The 27222-nt window shown below is 40.2% G+C and overlaps 1 protein-coding gene across 2 annotated transcripts in view; it reads left to right on the top strand.

Annotated features, from left to right (window-relative positions):
- Positions 1-27222, top strand: part of LOC126473459 (ubiquitin thioesterase trabid) — a 114074-nt gene that overhangs the window by 7102 nt on the left and 79750 nt on the right. For both annotated transcript variants that reach the window (XM_050100521.1, XM_050100520.1), the window contains exon 4: positions 25565-25764. In XM_050100521.1, the coding sequence (XP_049956478.1) occupies positions 25565-25764 (200 nt within the window). The remainder of the gene's footprint in view (positions 1-25564; positions 25765-27222) is intronic.

The raw sequence follows: 27222 nt of genomic DNA, 5'->3' as shown, positions 1-27222 counted from the left end.
GTTCAGATCTGTGTGTAGCCACATATATAAACAGTTACACACCAATAAACCATGCAGACTAGTTGTTCAGAGTGACTTCTTTGGTATCAAGATATTACTCAAAGAAATGGTGTAGAGAAACAAAGTAACTCAAAAATTATTGAACGTTTTCAATTTTAGTGCTGAAAATGAGATTGCCTCTTTTCTCAATTCTCAGTGATTGTGTCAAGCTCCAACCTTATATGAGGAACGGAAGGTTTTGCTAATCTAAGTCTCAGTAGGAAATGTATAGTTTGCACTGGTCCCTGTTCTTCACTTTGGTCAAACAATAACCTTATCTTCGCAACACAAATCATTATCTGATAGCTTTCTTCCACCTAGCAGTAACTTGGTAACAGTATATCAGATTTTCGCTGATGTTATTCATTCTGAATTATTGTTACCAATGCCACAACTGAATTTTTATACCTGTTAACACTACAGCTTTAGAAATATTGTTTAGATTGTTCAGGATTCCGTATCTTCAGTTCATACTGATTTTTTTCTGTAGAAAGCAAGATCATCATATGAGATTTTATCCTCACTAGATTTTTATTTTTTAGTGTTGCTGATAGTAAATTAAATCAACAGTTGTTTAGCAAGCCCCGTACCTGGAGGTTTTTGTTGATGTGGTGATATTTTTAATATCAAGTTATATGGTCTAGGATTAAAATTAATGTTATAGCTTTATGTATTAACTGAGGAGCCTAGTGTAAGGGGCAGCTTTTCCTTATACCAGTAGTGGTACACCTCCAATTTGGTTCATTTCGAGATAGCGAGGCTTCAACATAATTGATTGATGATAATGCTGCAATTAAAATATTGCAGTCCATTGCTTGTTGCAAGAGATTACCATTTCTTTCTATGTGTTTGGTTCATTAAATTTCATGGGTCTTATGCCCAAAAATGTTAGGCAAAGTGGGTGTGCTATTGTGCAAATAAAATAAATCCAACATTGCAGATAAACCTAAGTATTCTTGCACTGAAATTTGATGGAACACAGCGTTATTGGCAGAGTGGTTTATTTAGAAGAAAACCGTAAGTCAGTTACACTTTAATACATATTTAATGGTATCAACCTTTATAAGACTTAAACAACCAACCTGCATCAGCCATTACTGTTATTCATCTTCATGGATTTTTTCTACTGTTTGTTGGCCACAGAAATATCCATGAGTGAATGGGAGCAAATCAAACATGTCCTGCTTCTTCTTTGCTTTCACTTTCTTTGTATGTACTTATGTAGAGGAGTAGGGATCCTACTATATGTTTATTATTTTCTTCATCCACATTTTGGGGGAATGTGTAGCACATAAAAACCAATATTCTCATTCACTGTTGTTTCCCACAGCATTTTGGCATGATAATTTATTTTTTCTTGCCGGTGTCCCTTATTTCTTAAAAAAAATCTTGTGGTGTGAAAACACTCTCTTATTTAAATTCTGTTCTATGAGACCAAAGTCTCTGTCATTGGGCAGACATGAGCAATACGGCAGTAGGAACTTTAAATCATGTGTGTCTACATTTGAATCAGGATCTTGTCACTTTCATTAGTGCTAAAGCAATTGATTGGGCCACCACAAGTGTCACTGTGTGCAACTGTGTGTTTCTTAGAAGCAACTGATTCATGAATATCTTTTAGCAAACAGATATAAATTTCTTGTGAACCTCTTGATCCAGTTGTTTCATCCTAAAAATACTTATTGGTATGATTCGCTGTTTAGTTGTGGCACCAGTCAGACACAGCAGTTACGTGTGTGTGAGTTGCTTGTGTGTGTGTGTGTGTGTGTGTGTGTGTGTGTGTGTGTGTGTGAGAGAGAGCGAGTGAGTGAGTGCGTGCACGCATGCACATGTTTGTTGTAACTCCAGTGAAGGTCTTATAGGCTGAAAGCTCATTTTTTGACAGTATTTTTGTTGGGCCTCTCTGCATCTGTGCTATATGGCAAGTAGCAACCATCCTTTTCGTAATATTGTTACATTTCACCCTGGATTTCCCATAGTTAAACATACATCTTTCTTTTATAGTAAGATAGGGGCACCTAACCTCTTGTAATCTGGTTCTTTGCTATGTGTAGTGCAATTTCCGCTTTCTAAAGATAAAACTCCTATTCAACTTTAAGTTTTGTATTTTCTTTAAGAATTTTAAATGGCAATTTGTCACAAAAATTGCATGTCTTTGTGTGGTGCTCGAAATGCAGAAGTTGAAGTCTGCTTGAAATCAGAAATTGAAGTCATTATGTAAAGTTTTGTGATAGGTGTGTTGCCTCACACAGTACTTAATTTCAGACAGACGTTTTTCTTTGTGCAAACTGTATATTTTGACCACACTAAGCTCTGGATTTAAAAATTTTTGTTTGGATTATCCTCCTTTGCAATGGCTCTCTGAGACTGGAAATCTTTCAATGTGTTCCTTTACACAATTGATAAATTACTTGCATATGGAGTTTCTGTTCTTATGCTTGACCCTTCTGTTAAGCGAGAATGCCTACTGCCTTGCTTTTTGTTAGAAGCTTAGAAAATCATCCTTTAGAAACTGTAAATGTTTTGAAGAAAAAATTCCTTGTATATTATAATGCTGTTTTTGTTTATCTCTTTTTGATATTTCTAAATACAATGTTTCGGAGAACTAGAGCAAGCTTCAGAGTAGGGCATTTAGCTGAATGACATGCACATAAATCATTCAGATAATTATTTTTGTGATCACCACCACCCACAACCCATAAACTGTCAAATAACTTCTTTCCCTCATTGTTTGGAATTTTGTGTGGAATATTTATGTGCACAGCTGCAAAATACTAACACGAATTCTTTACAGACAAATGGAAAAACTAGTAGAAGCCAACCTTGGGGAAGATCAGTTTGGATTCCGTAGAAACACTGGAACACGTGAGGCAATACTGACCTTACGACTTATCTTAGAAGCTAGATTAAGGAAGGGAAAACCTACATTTCTAGCATTTGTAGACTTAGAGAAAGCTTTTGACAATGTTGACTGGAATACTCTCTTTCAAATTCTAAAGGTGGCAGGGGTAAAATACAGGGAGCCAAAGGCTATTTACAATTTGTACAGAAACCAGATGGCAGTTATAAGAGTCGAGGGGCATGAAAGGGAAGCAGTGGTTGGGAAAGGAGTGAGACAGGGTTGTAGCCTCTCCCCGATGTTATTCAATCTGTATATTGAGCAAGCAGTAAAGGAAACAAAAGAAAAATTCGGAGTAGGTATTAAAATCCATGGAGAAGAAATAAAAACTTTGAGGTTCGCCGATGACATTGTAATTCTGTCAGAGACAGCAAAGGACTTGGAAGATCAGTTGAATGGAATGGACAGTGTCTTGAAAGGAGGATATAAGATGAACATCAACAAAAGCAAAATGAGGATAATGGATTGTAGTCGAATTAAGTTGGGTGATGCTGAGGGAATTAGATTAGGAAATGAGTCACTTAAACTAGTAAAGGAGTTTTGCTATTTGGGGAGCAAAATAACTGATAATGATCGAAGTAGAGAGGATATAATATGTAGACTGGCAATGGCAAGGAAAGCATTTCTGAAGAAGAGAAATTTGTTAACATAGAGTATAGATTAGATTAGATTTAGATTAGATTTACTTTCATTCCAATTGATCCGTAGTGAGGAGGTCCTCCAGGATGTGGAACATGTCAGAAAAACAACAATACATGACAAATATTTAAACTAAAACAAATAAGCTAATGTACCATTCCACAGGTCCCAAGTGGAATGATCGTCATTTTTTAATGAACACTAAGAGTCATTTTACAAATACTATCGCACTGAATTTAAAATAAAAAAGTTTTATATTTATTTATAAGGTAAGAAACATGTAATACAACTACTGTATAGTAGATTTAAGTGTCAGGAAGTCGTTTCTGAAAGTATTTGTGTGGAGTGTAGCCATGTATGGAAGTGAAACATGGACGATAAATAGTTTGGACAAGAAGAGAATGGAAGGTTTTGAAATGTGGTGCTACAGAAGAATGCTGAAGATTAGATGGGTAGATCACATAACTAATGAGGAAGTATTGAATAGGATTGGGGAGAAGAGGAGTTTGTGGCACAACTTGACCAGAAGAAGGGATCGGTTGGTAGGACATGTTCTGAGGCGTCAAGGGATCACAAATTTAGTATTGGATGGCAGCGTGGAGGGTAAAAATCGTAGAGGGAGACCAAGAGATCAATACACTAAGCAGATTCAGAAGGATGTAGGTTGCAGTAGGTACTGGGAGATGCAGAAGCTTGCACACGATAGAGTAGCATGAGAGCTGCATCAAACCAGTCTCAGGACTGAAGACCACAACAACAACAACAACAACAACAACATTTATGTGCAGAATTGAAGTTCAAATTTTGAAAAGTTTCGGCAGCAGTGATTTTACCAATTTTGTAATGTATAACTCCCAAGTGTTCCTTTTTTTCTTTTCTGAATATTTTGTTCATACAAGCCAGTTTTTATAATACTCATGTTCCTTTGAGAAAGTTTGCTTTTACCCTGAATATTTGCAGCTGTGCCCTCTTCACAACTGCCAGTAACTATATTCGTGTCTGCTGTTTCGTCATTTGAAATGTCATCCTCATCAATACTGATATCTAAAATTTAAAACATATGTGTTACAATTTGTAATATAGTACTAGTTTATTGTAAATATGCACACAATGTAAATAAAGAAAGAAAGAAACTTATATATTTAATTGTTGTTATCGTCAGAAAATAACTTTGCAAGCGCTTTTTTTTTTTAATCATCTCCATGAAACCCAGAAAATAATTCATCATCATCTTTACCTTCAGTAACTTGAAAATGTGGATGATCGGCCTCTCCAGTTCATTGAAACCACTATTCTATCGGCCATCACTGAAAAGAATCGGGCCACATCGAAAGATTATTAAGCGCATTATAATATAATAAAATAATGGAATAGATGATGATAATAATATGTTGAAATGCATGGCTTTTTAAAATGTATTGAATTAATGAGATTAATTTTTCGGCATGAATGACAAGCATAATAAGCTGAGCTGTGCCTGGAAATAAGTTCGTATTAGTTCATATTATTTTGCAGGGCGAAGTAGTTTCTTTTTCCGCTGTAGATTTGTGCTTACCATTCTTTATAATGCTGTGTTTGGTCGCTGTGTTCACCTTTGAAGTCTTGACCGTGTTCCCATTAAGTTTATCGGATCTACGTAATTTTCCAAAGTACACAGGTGGGCTTCAGTTCTTGTAATTATTGTACTATTTGAAATAAAAACTCACACGACCTTTCTGTTAATAAAACAATACTGTATTTTTCTCAACGGTGCACCTATGAAATACATACTCCTCACTTATTCATAGCGACCCCAAAATGGCGATCTACAATTACTCGCTAAAACTGGCGTGCTTTTCACTCGTTCACTAGCTGAGCGCGAATCCTTCCTACCTCCTACTGGTACCAGAAAGATCCTCTGTTTTTTAACAACTGAAAGTGAAAAAATACATGATGGTAGGCATAGGCTCTATGATGGGCTACCGCTTCATCTTCTCTCTTTGTCTTTAAAGAAGACGAAAACATAAAGGAAATGCAAAAGGTTTATCACAGCATGGAGCTGTACCACTACTAAAATAATTTTCTGCATGGTTCCTCTAATTGACTGCGTTTTAGTGCAGTCCGCTGGCGGAAGAATCAAGCTGGAGGTGTATCACTTTAAAATAAGATACAAATGACATGTATGAACATGGAAGTGTTGGTTGAATCCCTTTTTTAAAACAATGGAGTTGTATCACTATTGAAATAAAGCCTTCATATATGGTTAAATATGAGATAAACTAGATTTTACAAAAAAATTGTTTGCACCAAAAGAGTTTTTTTGTTACATATGCTATCGTAATTTGTTTGTAACTAGAAAAATACAAGAACACTTCTTTTATCATACTTTACTTATATTTTCAACATAAATTAGACGTTTCTGAAAGAAAGTAAATGTTACAACTGAAGGAATTCAAAACAGAATCATTGGAACATTTGAAAAAATTTGAATAAAGTAGTATATCATCAGTCTACTGAGTTTTTAGATGCAGCCCACTACAAATCTTTCGCCAATCTTTTCATCTTGGAGTAGCACTTGCACTCCACATCCTGAAATGTATTTTGGATCTATTCCAATCTCTGTCTTCCCGTACAGTTTTTAACCTCCAAAGCTCCCTCTAGTACCATGGAAGTTATTCCGTTGTGTCTCAACATATGTCCTGTCATGCTGTCCCTTCATGTTGTCATTATTTCCAAATGTTCCTTTCTTCTCCCATTCTGTGGAGAACCTCATTCCTTATCTTACATCAATCCACCTTATTTTCTACATCCTTCTACAGCACTACATCTTGTATGATTAAAGTCTCTTCATTTCATCTTTTCCACAGTCCATGATTCACTACCATGCATTGTTGTGTTCCAAATGTACATCCTCAGATATTCCTTCCTCAAATTAAGGCTTGTGTTTGATAGCAGTAGACTTCTTCCGACAAAGTATGTCATCATTGAGTGTGCTAATTTGGTTTTTATGTTAACTGAATCTTCCTTTGGTTCTTCCTGTAGAACAAGTGTTGGTTTGCTTTTGTTCTACAGTATTACTTTTGTTGTGTTCACTGGTTTTTGGTTTACAAGGCCATCTTCAGACATTTACTGACTAATGTCGCCAAAGAAGTTACAATGGTTGTAAATGACATTGGAAAAGAAGTTGCACATCTAGATTGAAGCAGAAACGTACAATAAATAACATCTTTGACAGTGTGGTGGTAATCCAATGCAAAAAGTAAAAAGTTTAACAGTATCTAAATATGAAGGAAGTAAACAGGAAAACTTAAGCACAAAACTGGAACAGCAAGCCTACATAACAGGTTACACTAATAAACGAAACCAGTAAAATAAAATACAATTAGTACTTGACAGGGCTACTTCAGGAGGTATAAAACCTAGAGAGTGATACACAAACCAATTAAAATAAAGAATGAGATTTTCACTCTGCAGCGGAGTGTGCACTGATATGAAACTTCCTGGCAGATTAAAACTGTGTGCCAGACTGAGACTTGAACTCGGGACCTTTGCCTTTTGCAGGCAAGTGCTCTACCAGGCTGTGGCCAAGCCATGTCTCCGCAATATCCTTTCTTCCAGGAGTGCTAGGTCTGCAAGGTTCGCAGGAGAGCTTCTGTAAGTTTGGAAGGTAGGAGACTAGGTACTGCCAGATGTGAAGCTGTGAGGACTGGGCGTGAGTTGTGCTTGGGTAGCTCAGTTGGTAGAGCACTTGCCCGCCAAAGGCAAAGGTCCTGAGTTCAAGTCTCGGTCCGGCACACAGTTTTATTCTGCCAGAAAGTTTCAAATAATTATCATTTTAACTACAGAATATATGATGAACTTAAGATAAACTCAGTAAGATAAACGGAAATGAATAAATGCAGGAAAATGGAGAAGTGTGAGGGAACTGATAGTAAATGCCATCTTTTAAGTGTGATGGTACTGCATTTTGAACAATATGCAAATATAAACAGAGCAAGCAGGAAAAACATAAACACTAGACTCAAAATTGTGGCTCTGTAACAGTTTGCATTAAATAAATTACACAAGTGAAATAAAAACAGTACTTGATGAGACAATTTCAAGGGGTATTAAACATAAATAGTAAAAAAGTACCAGTTAAATGAAGACTTAACTATTGTAACTACGGTCTAAATGGATTACATAGACAATTTCCATAAAATACAAGAACTCAATGGATGCAGGAAAATGGGAGAATATTTAGGAGCAGACAGTATGGGAAGTAATAAAGAACATAGAGGATTATGTGAGGTTTAGGAGAGGGGAAGTATTGAGCTGTGTCTGGTCATTTGAGATTAGATGTGGACTGTGAGCTAGATGTTTATTAATTTCCAGGGCTTCCAAAAGGTTGAGTTCTTGGCCTAACATGAATCCAGTGCCTACTAGAATGCATGGGCTTTCTAAATTATATAAACAAGGCGTACCTATTCGTCCAGTTGTGTCATCATTCACTGCTCCATCTTACAAACTTGCAAGTAAACTGGGCACTTTAAGAGAGAGACTAAATTCAAACCATAGCATGGTATTTCAACCTCTGTGGATCTAGTAAATAAGATAAAAGGTATACTTGTCTCAAATGGTGATAAATTAGTATCCTTTGATGTCTGCAGTTTGTTTCCCAACAGTAGTGGAATGCATCGATATTCTGATGACTTGAGACTGGCCACTCAGACTTGCTTCGCACAAAACTACTTCCGTTTCCAAGGGACCCTGTGTAAACAATTAGATTGTTTAGCTATCGGTTCCACACTCAGTCCACTGTTGGCTGAAACATTCATGGACCATATCATATGACATTTTCTGAAAAAAGAATCTTTGAGTGCAAATATTAAATATTGGTTTAGATATGTAGATGATGTGATGTGTATATGAACTGGCACTACAAGACAACTCAATAAATTTTTGCAAAACCTGAACAGTCAAGATTAAAATAGTCGGTTCACAATGGAGACTGGCGGCGGATATATAAATATCATAGATCTCACCATTGACACCAGCACAAAGACACATTGTTTCAAAATTTATGTAAAACCTACAACTACAGACACACCTTCTGGTTCACAACACCCCATAGCTCACAAACGTGCAGCTTTCCACTCAATGGCACACAGTCTAGTATCCATCCCCATGTCCACAGATGATTTTAAATCAGAGTTAGATACAATCAAATTTATTGCCTCATCCAGTGGCTAGTATCCAGTCCTGATTGACCACATCTTACGTAGGAACTGCTTATACTCCTCTATGCCCCATCTTCTCCTTTTTCCGCTGTCTGCAAGAAGTGGTGTTCGATACCGTATCTAGGAGAGGTGTCACAGATTGTAGAAAAAAACACCGAAATTCTGCCAGTATTATGTTAAGAACACTACAGCACAGTGTGTTTTCAGTAGCAGAAATACTGACCAGTTATCAGCCAATAGTGGAGTATACAAGATTACCTGTTCTTATTGTGCAAGTTTTACATTGTTCACTCTGGCGGAGACATAGCAACTAAGTTGACTGAACATGAACACAGTTAGAGGTTGCAGAATTCTGACTCCACATTAGCAGAGCATGTAGTGAGAGAGGGCCGCAACTACCATCCAGTATTCCATGTCCTTCACTTAGCAAACAAAAGCCAAAATTCAACCTGCCAGAAGCCCTGGAAATTAACAAACATCTAGCTGACAGGCCAGATCTAATGTTAAATGACCAGACGCAGCATAATACTTCCCCTCTCCTAAACTTTACACAATCCTCTCTGTTTCTCATTACTTCCCACATTGTCTGTTCCTAAATACACTCCTGGAAATGGAAAAAAGAACACATTGACACCTGTGTGTCAGACCCACCATACTTGCTCCGGACACTGCGAGAGGGCTGTACAAGCAATGATCACACGCACGGCACAGCGGACACACCAGAAACCGCGGTGTTGGCCGTCGAATGGCGCTAGCTGCGCAGCATTTGTGCACCGCCGCCGTCAGTGTCAGCCAGTTTGCCGTGGCATACGGAGCTCCATCGCAGTCTTTAACACTGGTAGCATGCCGCGACAGCGTGGACGTGAACCGTATGTGCAGTTGACGGACTTTGAGCGAGGGCGTATAGTGGGCATGCGGGAGGCCGGGTGGACGTACCGCCGAATTGCTCAACACGTGGGGCGTGAGGTCTCCACAGTACATCGATGTTGTCGCCAGTGGTCGGCGGAAGGTGCACGTGCCCGTCGACCTGGGACCGGACCGCAGCGACGCACGGATGCACGCCAAGACCGTAGGATCCTACGCAGTGCCGTAGGGGACTGCACCACCACTTTCCAGCAAATTAGGGACACTGTTGCTCCTGGGGTATCGGCGAGGACCATTCGCAACAGTCTCCATGAAGCTGGGCTACGGTCCCGCACACCGTTAGGCCGTCTTCCGCTCACGCCCCAACATCGTGCAGCCCGCCTCCAGTGGTGTCGCGACAGGCGTGAATGGAGGGACGAATGGAGACGTGTCGTCTTCAGCGATGAGAGTCGCTTCTGCCTTGGTGCCAATGATGGTCGTATGCGTGTTTGGCGCCGTGCAGGTGAGCGCCACAATCAGGACTGCATACGACCGAGGCACACAGGGCCAACACCCGGCATCATGGTGTGGGGCGCGATCTCCTACACTGGCCGTACACCACTGGTGATCGTCAAGGGGACACTGAATAGTGCACGGTACATCCAAACCGTCATCGAACCCATCGTTCTACCATTCCTAGACCGGCAAGGGAACTTGCTGTTCCAACAGGACAATGCACGTCCGCATGTATCCTGTGCCACCCAACGTGCTCTAGAAGGTGTAAGTCAACTACCCTGGCCAGCAAGATCTCCGGATCTGTCCCTCATTGAGCATGTTTGGGACTGGATGAAGCGTCGTCTCACGCGGTCTGCACGTCCAGCACGAACGCTGGTCCAACTGAGGCGCCAGGTGGAAATGGCATGGCAAGCCGTTCCACAGGACTACATCCAGCATCTCTACGATCGTCTCCATGGGAGAATAGCAGCCTGCATTGCTGCGAAAGGTGGATATACACTGTACTAGTGCCGACATTGTGCATGCTCTGTTGCCTGTGTCTATGTGCCTGTGGTTCTGTCAGTGTGATCATGTGATGTATCTGACCCCAGGAATGTGTCAATAAAGTTTCCCCTTCCTGGGACAATGAATTCACGGTGTTCTTATTTCAATTTCCAGGAGTGTATTCAACCAATTTCCTGTATTCATTGAATTCTTGTATTTTATTGAAATTGTCTATGTAATTAATATAGAGTGCAGTTACAATTGTTAGGTCTTTATTTAACTGTTGCTTGTATTACTTTCAATGTTTGAGACCTCTTGAAGTTGTCTTGTCAAGTACTGTTTCTATTGTACTTGTTTCATTTATATAATGCGAACTGTTACATAGCCACAATTTTGAGTCTAGTGTTAATATTTTTCCTGTTTGCTCTGTTTATATTTGCATATTGTTCAAAATGCAGTACCACCACACTTCAAAGATAGCATTTACTGTCAGTTCCCCCACACTCCTCCATTTTCCTGCATTTATTCATTTCTGTTTCTTACTGGTATTACGTAAGCTCCTCATATATTCTGTAGTCAAACTGATAATTCTTTCTTTTAATTGGTTTGTGTATCACTCTCTAGGTTTTATGCCTCCTGAAGTAGCCCTGTCAAGTACTAATTGTATTTTATTTTATTGGTTTCGTTTATTAGTGTAACCTGTTATGTAGGCTTGCTGTTCCAGTTTTGTGCTCAAGTTTCCTGTTTACTTCCTTCATATTTAGATACTGTTAAACTTTTTACTTTTTGCATTGCATTATCACCACACTGTCAAAGATGTTATTTATTGTACGTTTCTGCTTCAATCTAGATGTGCAACTTCTTTTCCAATGTCACTTGCAAACACTGTAACTTCTTTGGCGACATTAGTCAGTAAATGTCTGAAGATGGACTTGTAAGCCAAAAACTGGTGAGCACAATAAAAGTAATGCTGTAAAACAAAGCAAATCAGTGCTTTTCATCTATTGGTTTTTATGGCCTCTTTGCTTTACTCGTCATCTGTTCTTCATGGTTACCAATGTTGATGTTACAGTTATCACCAATCTCACTTCTGCTACTCCTCGCTGAGTTTTTCTCTGGATTATTGTATATGTGGCAGGGGTAAAATACAGGGAGCGAAAGGATATTTACAATTTGTACAGAAACCAGATGGCAGTTATAAGAGTCGAGGGGCATGAAAGGGAAGCAGTGGTTGGGAAAGGAGTGAGACAGGGTTGTAGCCTCTCCCCGATGTTATTCAATCTGTATATTGAGCAAGCAGTAAAGGAAACAAAAGAAAAATTCGGAGTAGGTATTAAAATCCATGGAGAAGAAATAAAAACTTTGAGGTTCGCCGATGACATTGTAATTCTATCAGAGACAGAAAAGGACTTGTAAGAGCAGTTGAACGGAATGGACAGTGTCTTCAAGGGAGGATACAAGATGAACATCAACAAAAACAAAATGAGGATAATGGAATGTAGCCAAATTAAATCGGGTGATGCGGAGGGGATTAGATTAGGAAATGAGACACTTAAAGTAGTAAAGGAGTTTTGCTATTTGGGGAGTAAAATAACTGATGATGGTCGAAGTAGAGAGGATATGAAATGTAGACTGGCAATGGCAAGGAAATCGTTTCTGAAGAAGAGAAATTTGTTAACATCGAGTATAGATTTAAGTGTCAGGAAGTCGTTTCTGAAAGTATTTGTATGGAGTGTAGCCATGCATGGAAGTGAAACATGGACAATAACCAGTTTGGACAAGAAGAGAATAGAAGCTTTCGAAATGTGGTGCTACAGAAGAATGCTGAAGATAAGGTGGGTAGATCACGTAACTAATGAGGAGGTATTGAATAGGATTGGGGAGAAGAGAAGTTTGTGGCACAACTTGACCAGAAGAAGGGATCGGTTGGTAGGACATGTTTTGAGGCATCAAGGGATCACAAATTTAGCATTGGAGGGCAGCGTGGAGGGTAAAAATCGTAGAGGGAGACAAAGAGATCAGTACACTAAGCAGATTCAGAAGGATGTAGGTTGCAGTAGGTACTGGGAGATGAAGAAGCTTGCACAGGATAGAGTAGCATGGAGAGCTGCATCAAACCAGTCTCAGGACTGAAGACCACAACAACAACAACAACAACAACAACAACATATATGTTTCCATTAGATTATTCATTCAGTTCAGCGGGTGCTGTAATTCTTCCCTTTCACTGTGATAACTATGTCATCAATGACACTTTATCATTGATATACTTTCACCCTGTCTTTTAATCCCTTTTATGAACCTTTCTTTTGTTTCTGTCACTGCTTCTTTGATGTATAAACTGAACAGTAGGGGTGAAAGACAGCTCCCCTTTCATACTCATTTGTATCTGAGCACTTCGTTCTTGGTCTTCCAGTCTTATTGTTTCCCTTTGCTTACTGTTATTTTACTCTGCATATAGCACATCGTGCACTATTTTATACACTCGAAACATTTTTTTCGTGTCAACGAATTCTATGAGTCTGTCGTGATTTTTCTAAAAGATCTATTTCTGTTGTAAATAACGTCATAACTGCCTTTCTTGTGTGTTTACCTTTCAATAAGCAAGACAAATTGTCATCTAACAGATCATCAGTTTTCTTTTCCATTCTTCTGTACACTGTTCATATTGGTAATTTGGATATATCAGCTTTTCAGCTGATTATGTGATAGTTGTCACACCTATCTGCCCTTGTTAACTTTGAGACTGTGTGGATGATATTTTTCCAGAAGTTGTACGGTATGTTGTCAGTCTTGTAAATTTGTTGCTCCGAAGTAAATAGTCCTTTGTTTGCTATTTCCCCCGAAGATTTTAGAAATTCCGAAGGAATGTTATCTATTCCTTCTGCCTTATTTGATCACAAGTCTTCCAAAGTTCAACCAACTCTCACTCTAATACTGGATCTCATACATCATGCGTACTGACTCCCGTTTCTTCTTTTGTCATCACTTTACCAGATAATTTCTCTCCCTCATAGAGGCTTTCAGTGTACTCTTTCCTCCTATCCACTCTGTCTAACAGTGGAATCACCATTGCATTTTTGACTATATTGATGCCCTTGCTTGTAATATCACTGAAGATTCTTTTTTCTTAATTATATGCTGAATTAGTTTCTGATAACCATTTCTTTTTCAATTTCTTCACATTTTTACTACTGCCACCTTTCACTTCCTTTGTATTCTTACATTGCTATACTCCCATTTTTTCCTGGAGATTTTTGTACTTTCTCTTCTCGCTGTTAAATTGAAGAATCTTTTCTTTTATCCATAGATTCTTAGCAGTTATCTTTATTGTATCTATCTATCTATGTATGTGTGTTCTACTTCTTTGTTTGCTGTTTTTAGAGATGTCTATTCCACTTCGAAGAAGTCCCCATTGGGGTCTTCATTATCACAGTAGGTACAGCCTTTGAGATTTTCAAGCATATCTCATCATTCCTCAGTACTTTGGAATCCCACTTCTTTCTGCACTGGTTCTTCTAGTCAATTGTTTTAAACCTCAGTCAGCTTTTCATCATTACTAAATTGTTATCTGAGTCTATATCTGATTTTGAACTCCCTCTATGACTAAATGTAATCCAGCTGGAATCTTCCTGTCTCTCTTTCTAAGTGTATGTCGTCCTCTTTATGCACCATGGTTGTTAGATAATCATCTCCCTTTACATATTGAACATATTGAATTATGTTTACAATATTTTTGTACTTTCCCTCTCCCTCTCCCTCCTTCTATTTGTGATGTCAGCATGTGTACCTGAATTACTATTGTTGGAACTTGTTTGCTGTTGATTCAGATGAGAACAACCCCATGACTGAACCGTTCATGATAACTCACTATCTGCCCCACCTACCTACTCACAACAAACTCTGCTCCTGTTTCAACAATTTATGTTGATTTTGATATACCTATATCCATTTGACTAGTAACCCTTATCTTTTCATTTCACTTGACTGACTGACTCCTCTTGTACATAGACTAAACCTTTGCACCCTGCTTTTAAGATTTTCTAGCTTCCCTGTACAATTGAGAACTCAGACATTCCTTGTTCTGACTCGTACAGTGTTCTTCTTTCCTCTTCTGTTGGTTATTGTGGTTTTTCTTGCCCCCCCCCCCCCCCCCCCCCCCCCATGGTGACCTCACCCTAGACACTCAACTCCTGTGTCTTCATTGGGGGACTAAACTTGAATCTTTTGCAAATGGAGAGAAAATCATGATACTTACTCAACTGCAGGCCACATGTCCTGCACATACACATGTGTCTGTAATGCAGTGGTTTCCTTGCCCTTGTGCAGCCTCATGCTGTTGATCATTGCTGATACTTCTGCTTTTAATGGCAGTTTCCTACACAAAGGGCAAGAAGTTGGCCTGGACCACCACCTGCTTATGCACCCTCTTTGACAAAGCTGCTGGTGTAATGAGGTGAATCCTTATCCCGGAAGTCCTCAGCTATCATAGCTGATTATTTTTGTTTCAAATTTAAGCAATGGCTTGGTCAGAACCTGGGATCCAGGACTTTTCAATTATCATTAAGTGACATTACTCACAGACTGTGGTTGTTATGCTGTTTAACATCCATAAAAGGAGTGGTAAATTTGTGGGACAAAAGATTTCGTAGAATTTAGATCTTATAGTGTTAGTGTAGCTATATATCTTTGGAGAAACTGTAGTGGTAGCTCGGTGTCATCACTACATTTGCTTTTTATTATTTTATTTCTTCCCAAAATTAGTGAAAGCATTTACTATTATTTTGCATGTAGACAATAGTTATCGTCATACTTTCTATTGTTTGAATATTTGAAGATTCATTGAAGTTATTAACAAACCGGATTACATTAGTTTCATGTTATAAGGTCTTAAAATAGTGGCGTGGGAGTTTTACTAATTGAAAATGAGCAGTTTTGTAAAAATTGCTGTAGACGGTATTTGCGATATTCCACTTATTAGAAATTTTAATATTTTTTTATTGGATGAACTGAGCTGACCAGATGCCCCAAAAACACATTTTTCCTAGACTTCAATTAGTTACTAGATTTTAAAATAGTGTAAATAGAAGCTAAACCATCAAGAATTTTTGTAGTAAGCTGATGTGGTAGGATTCTCAGGATATTTTTAGTAGGCATGTTTGTTAGTTATGTGAGTTTGAAGCTTTTTGATCAAACCCTTTTGTGAGTGTGTCTTCTCAAGTCTTTGGCCAATTCTGTCTTTGAGGGCCAAGAATATTACTCCAAATGTTGCTATGTGATGAGTAGATGATCAGTTCATTCTTGTGACACTCGTTATCGTCTTGAAACTATGGACTCTGTTTAAAAATAGTGTCACTACAGCATACTTTCTGTTGCTGTAGTTAGTGAAAGTTGTAGTTGGGGAGCAGGAGGGAAGTGGAGTTTGGATCTCTCTCAAACTTTACTGTGGCACTTGTTCAAGTTTTATTCTGCTAATAATTTGCGAACAGTTAAGAGCTTAGTTTCAATGAAAATAGTGATCCCAATGGGCTATTTTGGTATGTATCATGTAAGTAGTATCATTTATTCCATGTTAAATCACCAAGTGCCACAACCTGACCCTCTTAATTTTATTTGTAATTAAGTGCTTGTGTAGTAGTCATTAACAGTAACACAAATCAATTTTTTCACATTTTTCTGTCAAAAAGCTACAGAGTAATGGTTGCTTAAAAAATGTAATTTTTGATCTGTTCACAACTTATGTTCTAACAATGAAATTGAGTTTATTTGAAAGCTCTTTTAAAGGCCTTTCATATGATATAAAACATAATTAGTTGAATTTATGTAAAATATTTCGTATAACATCATCATTATTGAATTTTGAGAAAAATTCTCAAAAACAATGTGAAAAGATATTTTTTCCTCTGTGTATTCTGCAAATATCAACTTGGGATGAGCATGGGATCACTATCAAAAGTAATTTTGTGTTTATCATGATTCTGTTAAATGTCATTCAGATTGTGAATTGTTACGTTTATTTTGCTACCTATGAAATTTTGTGGATCATACTTGGATTTATTACTTTCATATAAATAACTGTGTTTTAAAGCATAACACTAACTAAATTAATAAGTCAAGATTAATAAATGGCCCTACATATCTAGAATATATATCTTAATATAAGCGAAAAAACATCATTTTATCCCTCTGCAGGCCCGGGGGGTAGAATAGGCCTGAGTTATTCCTGCCTGTCGCAAGAGGTGACTAAAAGGAGTCTCACTCCTTTCAGCCTTTATGTGTTGGTTACCTGTAGGGTTTGACCTCCATTTTTCCAAATTTTCCAGAAGAGCTAGCCAATTGGGGAAGGGTGCCTTACATGATGTGTGGTGTCCATTGTGCATTGAGATCTTTGGCCCACTTTCTTGTCGAGGCATTGCAGTCCCGCTCATCCTCCATCTCGTGGGTGAGGACACCTTCCTTGATTTGTTTTCCTTCACCCACTATGCGGTGTTGTTTCCTGCACCAATGATGACCATGGAATTCTTTGCACCTCGTATCCAGCACGGTAACCAGTCCATTGTGGTGGGTCCGCCATGTACCTTGTCGGTTGTAGCCCCCCTTACTACAAAGCTCTGCTGATGCCTGCGCCATTAACTCCCCATTATACCAAGGAGTAGATGCCCGTCACCCTGGGGCATCAAGGCTCCTGGCAGTGGCTATCCTGCCAGGTGGCCTTTGTTGCAGCTGGGTGGTGCCCGGGAAGGGCCCCTGGTCAAAGTGGAGGGCATCAGGGTGGATGACATGCCATGAAGCGCAGTATGTCATCTCTTGCTGGTGGTCCACTGCCAGCAGTCTCTAAGTGGGCAAAGTCTAACTTCAGTGCTAAGAAATATGACCCCAAATCGTTCCCCTCCCTGGCCACATCATGGGAGAAATGCCAGGCTAAGGATGGCAGTGAAGCTTATTCGCCCCAGTACCTCATATGTACAAGAGTTGATGGGGAATCTTTCATGTCCATGAAGCCGCAGTTTTTTGTGGAGCATTTGGAGGACAAGTTTGGAGTGGTGGGGGGCTTATCCAAAATGCACTCTGGGTCAGTCTTGGTAAAAACGGCATCCTCTGCCCAGTCACAGGTATTACCCACTTGTGAGAAGTTACGGGAAGTTTCTGTTACCATCACACCTCATAAAAGCTTTTATATGGTCCAGGGTATTATAGTCCACAGGGACCCTCTTTTTCAGTCTCACGATGAGCTGTGTGCCAATTTAGAATGGGAGGTGTTCATTTCATCCGGCGCATCCATTGGGGTCCAAGGGATAATCATGTTGCCCCCAGTGCCTTCATTTTGGTCTTCGAGGGTGACTTGTTGCCCGAGAAAGTCAAGGTGATGGTCTGCCACTATGACCTTCCCCGATGCGGTGCTTTAAGTGCTGGAAGTTCGGCCATATGTCTTCCTGCTGTACTTCCAGCGTCACATGTCGAGATTGTTGACATCCATCACATCCCAATACTACCTGTGCCCCGCCTCCCACCTGTGTCAGCTGCGGAGAACATCATTCATCTTGCTCACCAGATTGCAGGATTTTACAGAAAGAGTGGAAAATCATGGAATATAAGACCCTGGACCGACTGACCTACACTGAGGCTAAGAGGAAATTTGAGCGCCTACACCCTGTGGCGACCACCTCTTACGCTGCCGCTGCGAGAACAGTTGTCGCTCCATCACTTCCTCACATTCCTGTTGCCTCTCAGGACCAGAAGACAACACCTGCCCTATTGATGGTGGTGGGGGGGGGGAGGCACTTCCCTCCCTTTTGCAGGTGACTACAACAATCATTTCTGTGGCAGAAAATACGATTCCTCGCTCTTTAGGGTGACCCCAGAGAAAGGCAGTCCCTTCGTGGTCTCCGGAAGTTGCTGAAGCAATTAAGGAGAGTCGACGAGCTCTACAGCGGCTCCCTTCCCTGGAGCATCTCATAGCCTTTAAATGGCTCCATGTCTGCATTAACCAACTTATCAAATGACGGAATCAGGAGTGTTGGGAGAGATATCTCTTGACCATTGGTTGCCATATGTCACCCTCCCAAGTCTGGGCAAAGATCAAATGTGTTTTTGGGTGCCAGACCCCAACAGGTGTTCCCGGTGTTAACATAATGCAAACACAATTGCTGAGCACTTTGCTGAACACTATGCTTGAGCCTCTGTGTCAGAGAATTACCCCCCAGCCTTTCGCACTCTCAAACAGTGACTGGAAGGGAAAGTCCTCTTGTTCACTAAATGCCACAGTGAATCCTATAACACCCCATTTACAGAGTGGGAGCTCCTCATTGCCCTTGCACATTGCCCTGACACAGCTCCTGGACCAGATTGGATCCACAGGCAGGTGATTATACATCTCTCATCTGACTAAAAGTGACCTCTCCTCATGTTCAGCCGGATTGGTGCAGTGGCATCTTTCCATCGCAATAGCGGGAGAGCACCATCATTCCGGTGCTCAAACCCAGTAAAACCCCGCTGATGTGGATAGCTATTGGCCCATCAGCCTCACCAACATTTGTTGTAAGCTGCTGGAACGTATGGTGTGTCAGCGGTTGGGTTGGGTCCTGGAGTCATGTCGCCTACTGGCTCCATGTCAGGGCAGCTTCTGCCAGGGTCTCTCTACCACTGTCCCCCTCAAGTCTGCCATCTGAACATACTTTTCCAGATACAAACACCTGGTTGCTGTCTTTTTGATTTACGAAAAGCGTATGACACGACCTGGCGACATCATATCCTTGTCACATTATATGAGCGGTGTCTCCGAGGCCTGCTCCCAATTTTTATCCAAAATTTCCTGTTGCTTCATAGATTCCAAGTTGGTGCCTCCCATAGTTCCCACCATATCCAGGAGAATCAGGTACCTCTATTTTTAGTGGCTATTAACAGTCTAGCAGCAGCTGTTGGTCTCACTGAGAAGGTGCAGACGACTTCTGCATTTCATACTGCTCCACCAGTACTGCTGTTGTTGAGTGGCACCTACAGGGAGCCATCCAGAAGGCGCAATCATGGACTCTAGCCCACAGTTTTCAGTTTTTGGCCTTGAAGTCATATGTTATGCACTTTTGTCGGCGTCGTACTGTTCATCCAGAACCAGAATGTTTATCTTAATGATGATCCACTCACTGTAATGGAGACATACCGATTCTTAGGACTGGTTATCAATGCCCGATTGACTTGGCTTCCCCACCTTTGTCAGATTAAGTGGAAGTGCTGGCAGCACATCAATGCCCTCCGCTGTCTGAGCAACACCAACTGTGATGCAGATCACTTTATGCTGCTGCAGCTCTACAGAGCCCTTGTTCAATCCCGCCTTGACTATGGGAGTCTGATTTATGGTTCAGCTGCGCCCTCAGCACTGCATTTACTCGACCCACTGCACCACTGTGGCGTTCGCCTAGTGACAAGAGCTTTTAGGACCGAGTCCGGTGACCAGTGTCCTTGTGGAGACCGGAATCCTTCCATCACATGTTTGGCGTGCGCAACTACTGGCCAGCTATGCTGCACACGTTTGTAGTTCTCCTGCACATCCCAGTGACCGTCTCCTTTTCCCATCCGCAGCGGTTCATCTCCCGCATTGTTGGCCCAGGTCTGGGCTTCTAATTGCAGCTCATGCCCGATCCCTTCATTCCAAACCGGAGTCCTTGCCTTCACCACCTATACTTGAGGCCCATTCACGTACATCTCCATGATATACACCTAGGCGCTGCTTCGCTTGGACTTATCACATGGCCCTAATGACTCAGTTAACCCCGCGGCTCTCCACTGCCACTTCCTCTTGATTCTTGACGTGTACCGAGGCCGCGAAGTGGTTTACACCCATGGCTCAATGGCTGATTCTAATGTCGGCTTCGCGTTTGTCCATGGAGGACGTCTTGAACAGCATTCCTTGCCCACTGGCTGCAGAGTTTTCACTGCCGAGCTGGTGGCTATATCTCGTGTTCTTGAGCACATCCGTTCATGCCCTGGGGAGTCGTTTCTTCTTTGTACTGACTCCTTGAGCAGCCTACAAGCTATCGACCAGTGCTACCCTTGTAATCCTTTGGTAGCGACCATCCAAGAGTTCATCTATGCCCTAGAACCGTCCAGTTCTTCAGTGGTGTTTGTCTGGACCTCGAGTCACATCAGAATCCCGGGCAACGAACTTGCCGACAGGCTGTCCAAACAGGTTACGCGGAAACTGCTTATGGAGATCGGCTTCTCTGCAACTGACCTGCGTTCTGTCTTACACCCCGAGGTTCTGTGACTTTGGCAGAGGAAGTAGCATAACCTCAGCATGCGCAACAAAGTGTGTGCCATTAAGGAGACTACAAGTGTGTGGCAGTCCTCCATGTGGGCCTCTTGCAGGCACTCTGTGGTTCTCTGCCAGCTCTGCATTGGCCACACTTGGGTGGCACATGGCTACCTCCTGCACCATGATGACCCGCTTCAGTGTCGGTGCGGTGCCCAGCTGACAGTGGCCAATATCTTGGTGAGCTGTCCTTCTTCAGCTGTCCTGCAATGGACTCTTCAGTTACCGGACTCGTTGCCTTTAATTTCAGCTGACAACGCCTCATCGGCTAATTTACTTTTATGTTTTATACGTGGTGGTGGGTTTTATCATTCTATATAAGTGCTAGCGCGTGTCCTGTGTCCCTTTGTGTTCCCCACTCTAATGCTTTTAGGGTGGATGTTTTAATGTGTCGCATAGTGGCTGGCTTTTCCTTTTTATTCTCGTGGTTGGCCAGCCATGGTCATGTGCTCTCTTGTTTTTACCCCTTCTGCCTGTTTCTTGCTTCTTTCTATGGTTTTCTTTTCCTGTTTTGTCCATAGTAGTGTTGGTTGTCCTTCTGTTGTTCTTCTGGTTCTTCCTTTCTCCTGTTATTCTGCTGTATGTCTCCCTTTTTTTCCCCTCCTTATGTAATTATTTTACTGGGAACAAGAGACCGATAACCTCGCAGTTTGGTCTCTTCCCCCAAATCCTTTAAACCAACCAACCATCATCATTTTAAAGACTATATATAGAAAGTGGTTGGTGTGAGTACCTCCTATCTCTTTGGTTTTTTGTTACTTCGATAATACTCATTTGGCAGTAGTCAAGTGGTGTTGAAAGTGACATGTACGTTTTCTTTCGCTGTAACATTGCCTGTAAAGTGAAATAATGAGATTGACTACAAAATGTAGTGTTTTGAAATTAGCTTAAAGGTACTTTTGTAAAATTCTCACAAAAGTGTAGAAGTTTACGTATCTACAAGAAGACGATGGAGAGGCTTGTGTTCCAAACAGACCTGACCAGAGGCTGGAAAGTGCCCCTGATGATGATTGCAACCTTAAATTTTATGCCAGAATGTGAAAAGTGGAGAGCTAATATTGTGTAGTACTAAATATGAGAAGCTGATGTTTTGGACTGTGAAAATGTTTCATAAACAATTGTGTCCTGTTTTCCAACGGATGATAAGGAGAAAATCTGTCATAACATTGTATTTGACAAGTGCCTGAAACAAAATTCGGAAGTAGAAGTTTCTAGCACAGAAAACGATGATGATCTAATATGTCCTGAAATCAAAGAAGTGAAAATGTGTTAAGCTATACTGATAGACAAGACATTGCTGCAGGCGCATCCCTAGAAACTTTGAATGCTTCCTTGCTGTGTATTGGTGAATAGCCTGTTAAGACAAAACGACTGTGTGGACGAAGTATTCTAAGAAAAACCTAATAAAAGTAACTTCAGCAGTTCAAAGAAAAGTATTGTTGCTGCCTTTTGATGAAGAAGTGATCATTCAGAATGAGAGATCATTCGGCTGGAAGAGAAATTCAGTACTTCCACATCTTAAAGTAAACAGAGGGATATTCTCACCATTTTATTTAAAAGTTGGAGTGTTAAAGGAGCTTAAAGAAGAATTTAATGTAACTAACAACATGGTTAGAAAAGTAAAAGATTTAGTGAAGGCCAAGGGTATTTTGTCTTATCCCAGTCCAAAACCACAAGACTCTTAAGCAGACAACTGCTGAATTGCACTGATAAGAATTGATGGAGAACAAAAATCAAAGTACAAAAGTGGTTAGTTTTAAGTGATTTGAAAGAAATTTATGCACATTTCAAAGACTGCTATACAGGGTTCCACATTGAGATATGCAGGACTCCACATTGGGTTCTCAAAGTTTGCTAAGCTACTTATTAAAAATAGTATTTTAGTTGGAAGCAAAGGTACATGTAGTGCTTGTTTGTGCACTACTCACCAAAACTTCCAACTTGTGCCGGCAGTGTGTAGTATTCCTCAGCTGGCAATGACAGACGATACTCTGATAAATATCAACTAAGACTGTATTGCAAGAGTTGAGTGTAACCCATCATTACCTACTTGCCACTTTGGTGGGTGTCAGTTCTGTCCAGGACCAAAGAGACTCAAAAAGTGTTTCTCACAAGACTTGATGGATGACATTGACAAATAACTTACAATGGGGTCTCTGTTGATTGTGCATCCCTAGAAACCATTACAAAGGCCTCCAATGACTTTACTGAGATTCTTGTTTTGACAAATTAAAATTGTTTACACAACGTTTCTTTGTGGCCAGTAAACAATCAACCTTCCAAAATAGACTGAAAAATGAACTTAAAGGACTTGATAGAAGGCGATTTCTTGGTTATTTATGATTTTGTTGAGAATTACAGCATTGTTGTACAGAATGAAGTTCTGGGTACCACGTGACCAGCACACAAGCAACAACTCATCCCTTTGCAGCTTATTGCAAGGGTGATGACAAGACTTGAGTACACAAGTCTTGTCATCATATCAGAAAGCCTCACACACTACACTGGTTGTGTGTATGTTCCAGTCTACTTGATTGACTTTCAGACCAAAAAGTTTAATAAAAGAACAAGTAAAATATATTACTTCTCTGACGGAGAAACAGCTCGGTGGAAAAGTAGGAAGAACTTCATCAACCTTTGCTGTCATGATGATGATTTCCACCTTGAAGCCCACTGGCATTTTTCAGCCACCTTTTGTGGTAAAGGATGTAGTGATGGTGTTGGTGGAGTAGGCAAGTGACTGGCTGTCCTAGCAAGTCTGCAATACCTGTACAGTGATAAAATCATGACACCTGAACAACTTTTATACTACTATGGAAGATCATGCAAATGAAGAGTTGATACTTACAGAGAGATTTGAGAAATTCTACAAAATTACAGTGACAGCAAAACTTCACACCTTTATTCCACTAAGCAAGAACAAAATAATAACAAAAGTGTATTCGGACACTAATGAAAGCAGAATTTAACTGGTGAGAGCTGTTGACAGTGATAAGGTGTTGCTTGATGAGATGAAAGGATGTATTGCTTGCGAATGTAATGGACGCTGAGGGTTAGCCTGTGTAGTTGGAAAATATCAGAAGGATGAAATCACAATTAGCTTCTTACATCAACATGGACTGCATGCAGACATCTTTCCATAAGTAGCAAGGAAGTAAAGGTAATCTTGAACCCTCATACTGCTATAGGGTGAACATATACATTATCCTATACAGAAATGGTCATGTGCAAGCAGGATGAAGTCATCTTCATCAGCCAGTGTATAGAACATTGCTCTTTATGGTACAACTTCCTATCCTTGTGATGTGACCCATCAGTCAGTATTGCTTTTGTTTGTAGAGACCATTTTATTGGAAAGTGATTGGGCTGTAAGTGTGGAATAATCAAAGACTGTTCTGCCATCTCAAGAGTGTGAACTTACCCCTTTGTTTCTCTGTTAAGACTTGAGGTCATGTATCATGGGAATTATGAATGGCGAGCGCTAAGAGATTTCAAGCTGCTGCCAGTGAATCCAATACCAGGCCGTGGAGTATTTCCTTTCAACTACTGAGTAAGATGAACTCGTCCAAAATTTCCTCCGAATAGGAGGCTCCCACTTGACACATAGGCTCCTTCTCTGGCAAGAAGACCCACTAGTGTGCGGTGCTTTTGAGACATGTCTATGTGTCACATTTGAAAGTGTGTTTTTTTAGTTAGTGGGCAACTCATAATTTTGCTAAGAGATTGTCCTCTTTTTATGGGAGATAGTGACTTCTGCTGGTAGTTTTAGGGAGGAATATGTAATGTACAAGTAAGACTTGTTCAGACTGTGTAGCTTTTTACTCATTCCCTTTCACCATGTTGTGCACTTTTACTGATTTAGAAAATATATATATTTAAGGTTATTATTATGCTTTTGAAAGATTAATCATTTACAGTGTAGTTTCTGCTACAACCATTCAACAATTCATGCACAGCTACTAATTATCTGTTCATTGAGCATCATATTGAGATAACAACAGCCAGCACTTATCTTGCAACTGGACTCCGCTCTGATGAAGAGAGTAGTGGCCACGTTAACATTTTGTTTGTTGGGAAAAGACTTAAGTCATTTGAACAATGGCTAGCTCATCATGTATTCACTGTTTATCTAGTGTATTGTTGTAGAAGTACAATTATGTTGCAGTTTATTTTGGTTTTAAATGTAGTTTGAATCTAGATAGTTTGTTATTTAGGCCCCAATGTGTGAATTTCTACAACAGTGGTATAGATTACATATATTTTATGAAACATTGAGCTGGTTGGAGCAGCAAATGTTAGTAGAGTAGGTCTTTACTATAATCTCAATGTATGTTGCTCATGCATAAGTTCAGGAAATTAAAAAGAGTCATTCTTCTGTTTTTTGTCAAGTACGTAAGAAAGAGAGGGAAAAAAGGAAATGTTTTAAGTCTTCTGAAAATGTTGTAAGCACAGTATGAGACATCTTTCATTATAAGTTTGTGTATGTTCTCATTAAGTGCGGAAGAAATAATGAATTTGTACAGTTTATGAAATGTGCATATAGCAGAGAGGCAGCATTTTTTTAAATTTATTTATTTTGTTTACCACAGAGAAAATTACATTGTGAATGTAGGTTTCATTACCTCAGAGTGTTTTTTACAGTTTTCACCGTGAAGACATGCTTGCCGCTTTACTGTCTCAGATTGAGGGCTCAGGATCAGGAGTGAAGCGTGTACCATCATATGTGGCTCCAGACCTTGCTGCTGATATACGGAGACACATGGCCTCCACTCTTAGACAGAGGAAGGGTTCGATACCCTGTTATTATGTGACTGAACTTACAACATTTGCACTGCCAGCAGGTAAGATACTCAATTGTTTTATTACATTACAAAAGCAGATATGACATGTTGGAAATAAAAATGAGGATAGTCAATTAGAGGATGTTTTGCTAAAGGATCATTCCCCGTCTTTATGGTACAGAAAATTTGGTGGTGATGGGGAGGGAATGGGGGCTGTCATTGTTGTGTCAAACATATTTGCAACCATATGGTGAATTTTGTGGTTATGGTGTCCATTAATGTGGGAAAGGACATCTGGGCAATTGTCATACCTGTGTAGAAAACTGCACAATAATTGCATCACAGTTGGTACAATAATGTAGAAGTAGTGTACATGGCATTGATGTCATCCACAAGGGAGTGATCTGAAGGGTAAATTTTTCTGACAAAGGGATAGATCAGTTTGGTTGGCTGATAAGATTATTTTGGTTTTTTGTGTAGTACAGATCTTGTGACAAGAAGCAACAGAAGCCTAACAAAGGTTGTGGTTTAGTTTTACTTGGCCTGAATGATACTGGGAGTACCAGTTAGTGGCTGATTTAAGGTAGTGATGGGTTTGTTGGTGTCAGGAGAAGACATAATGTTTCTGGATTAGCTGGTGAAGCCCTGAGTTTGCGAAGTCTTTGACAATATATTAGACAACTACAGATGTTGTGGTTGCAACATGCAGTGCTACAGGAATGGGTGGCAGCTGCCGAAGATACTGTTAGTGGCTGCCGTGTGTGAGTTCGACAGAAATTTTCTATCGAACCGTGTGTATGGGGGAGATTAGCATATCTGAAGCTAGCTTGTTGAGTAGAGAAAAGGCAAGGTGAAGAGGGGGTTGGAAGTAGATGTTGAACTTACGGAGATTAGTGTTATAAGGAATGATGGTTCTGGTGTCAAGAAAACTCTTTGAAGAATATGTCCCTTGACAGCAAGAAACATGTGAATGGGGAATGTTGGTGTGAACTAACACAATATCCAAAGTGACAAGCAAAGAGCCTGAATTTGTTGACAAAAGAAGTATGGGAAGGTGTTGGGACAAGAAGTATGGCAACGTGGTGGAGGAATTTAATAGTATCTTGGCTGTAGGAGAGGAGAAGAGAAATTTGGTTGACAAGGCTAGTCAAAAAAGGCAAAGGATCTTTCTTTCCATCAGGGCAAAATATCCTGCTGGTAACCAGTGAAGTTATAGGAGCCCATTGTCTCAAAAAAATCGCCTGTGAACAACCCAGTTGCAAGAGCTGTCCTATTTGCCCACAACGAACTATTCCAGGTAAATTATAGGCATTTCTGATACAATCAAAGGCAGCGTCACATCTGAAAACAACAAAAATATATACTGCACTTGTTACCATCACTGCGTTGCATCGTATGTAGATACAAAAACTAAAACTAACCATATGTCTATCCTAAAGAATGTCTGCCAAAGTCCGTGGCTGACGTCAGTCTCGATCACCTGGTTGTACCACACTGCATCTATCAAGGCCCAAGTAT

The sequence above is a fragment of the Schistocerca serialis genome, chromosome 4 (assembly GCF_023864345.2).
Source record: "Schistocerca serialis cubense isolate TAMUIC-IGC-003099 chromosome 4, iqSchSeri2.2, whole genome shotgun sequence".
Taxonomy (NCBI): Eukaryota; Metazoa; Arthropoda; class Insecta; order Orthoptera; family Acrididae; genus Schistocerca; species Schistocerca serialis.
Note: the sequence above shows the minus strand (reverse complement) of the source record. Positions and strands in the feature narration are given on the sequence as shown.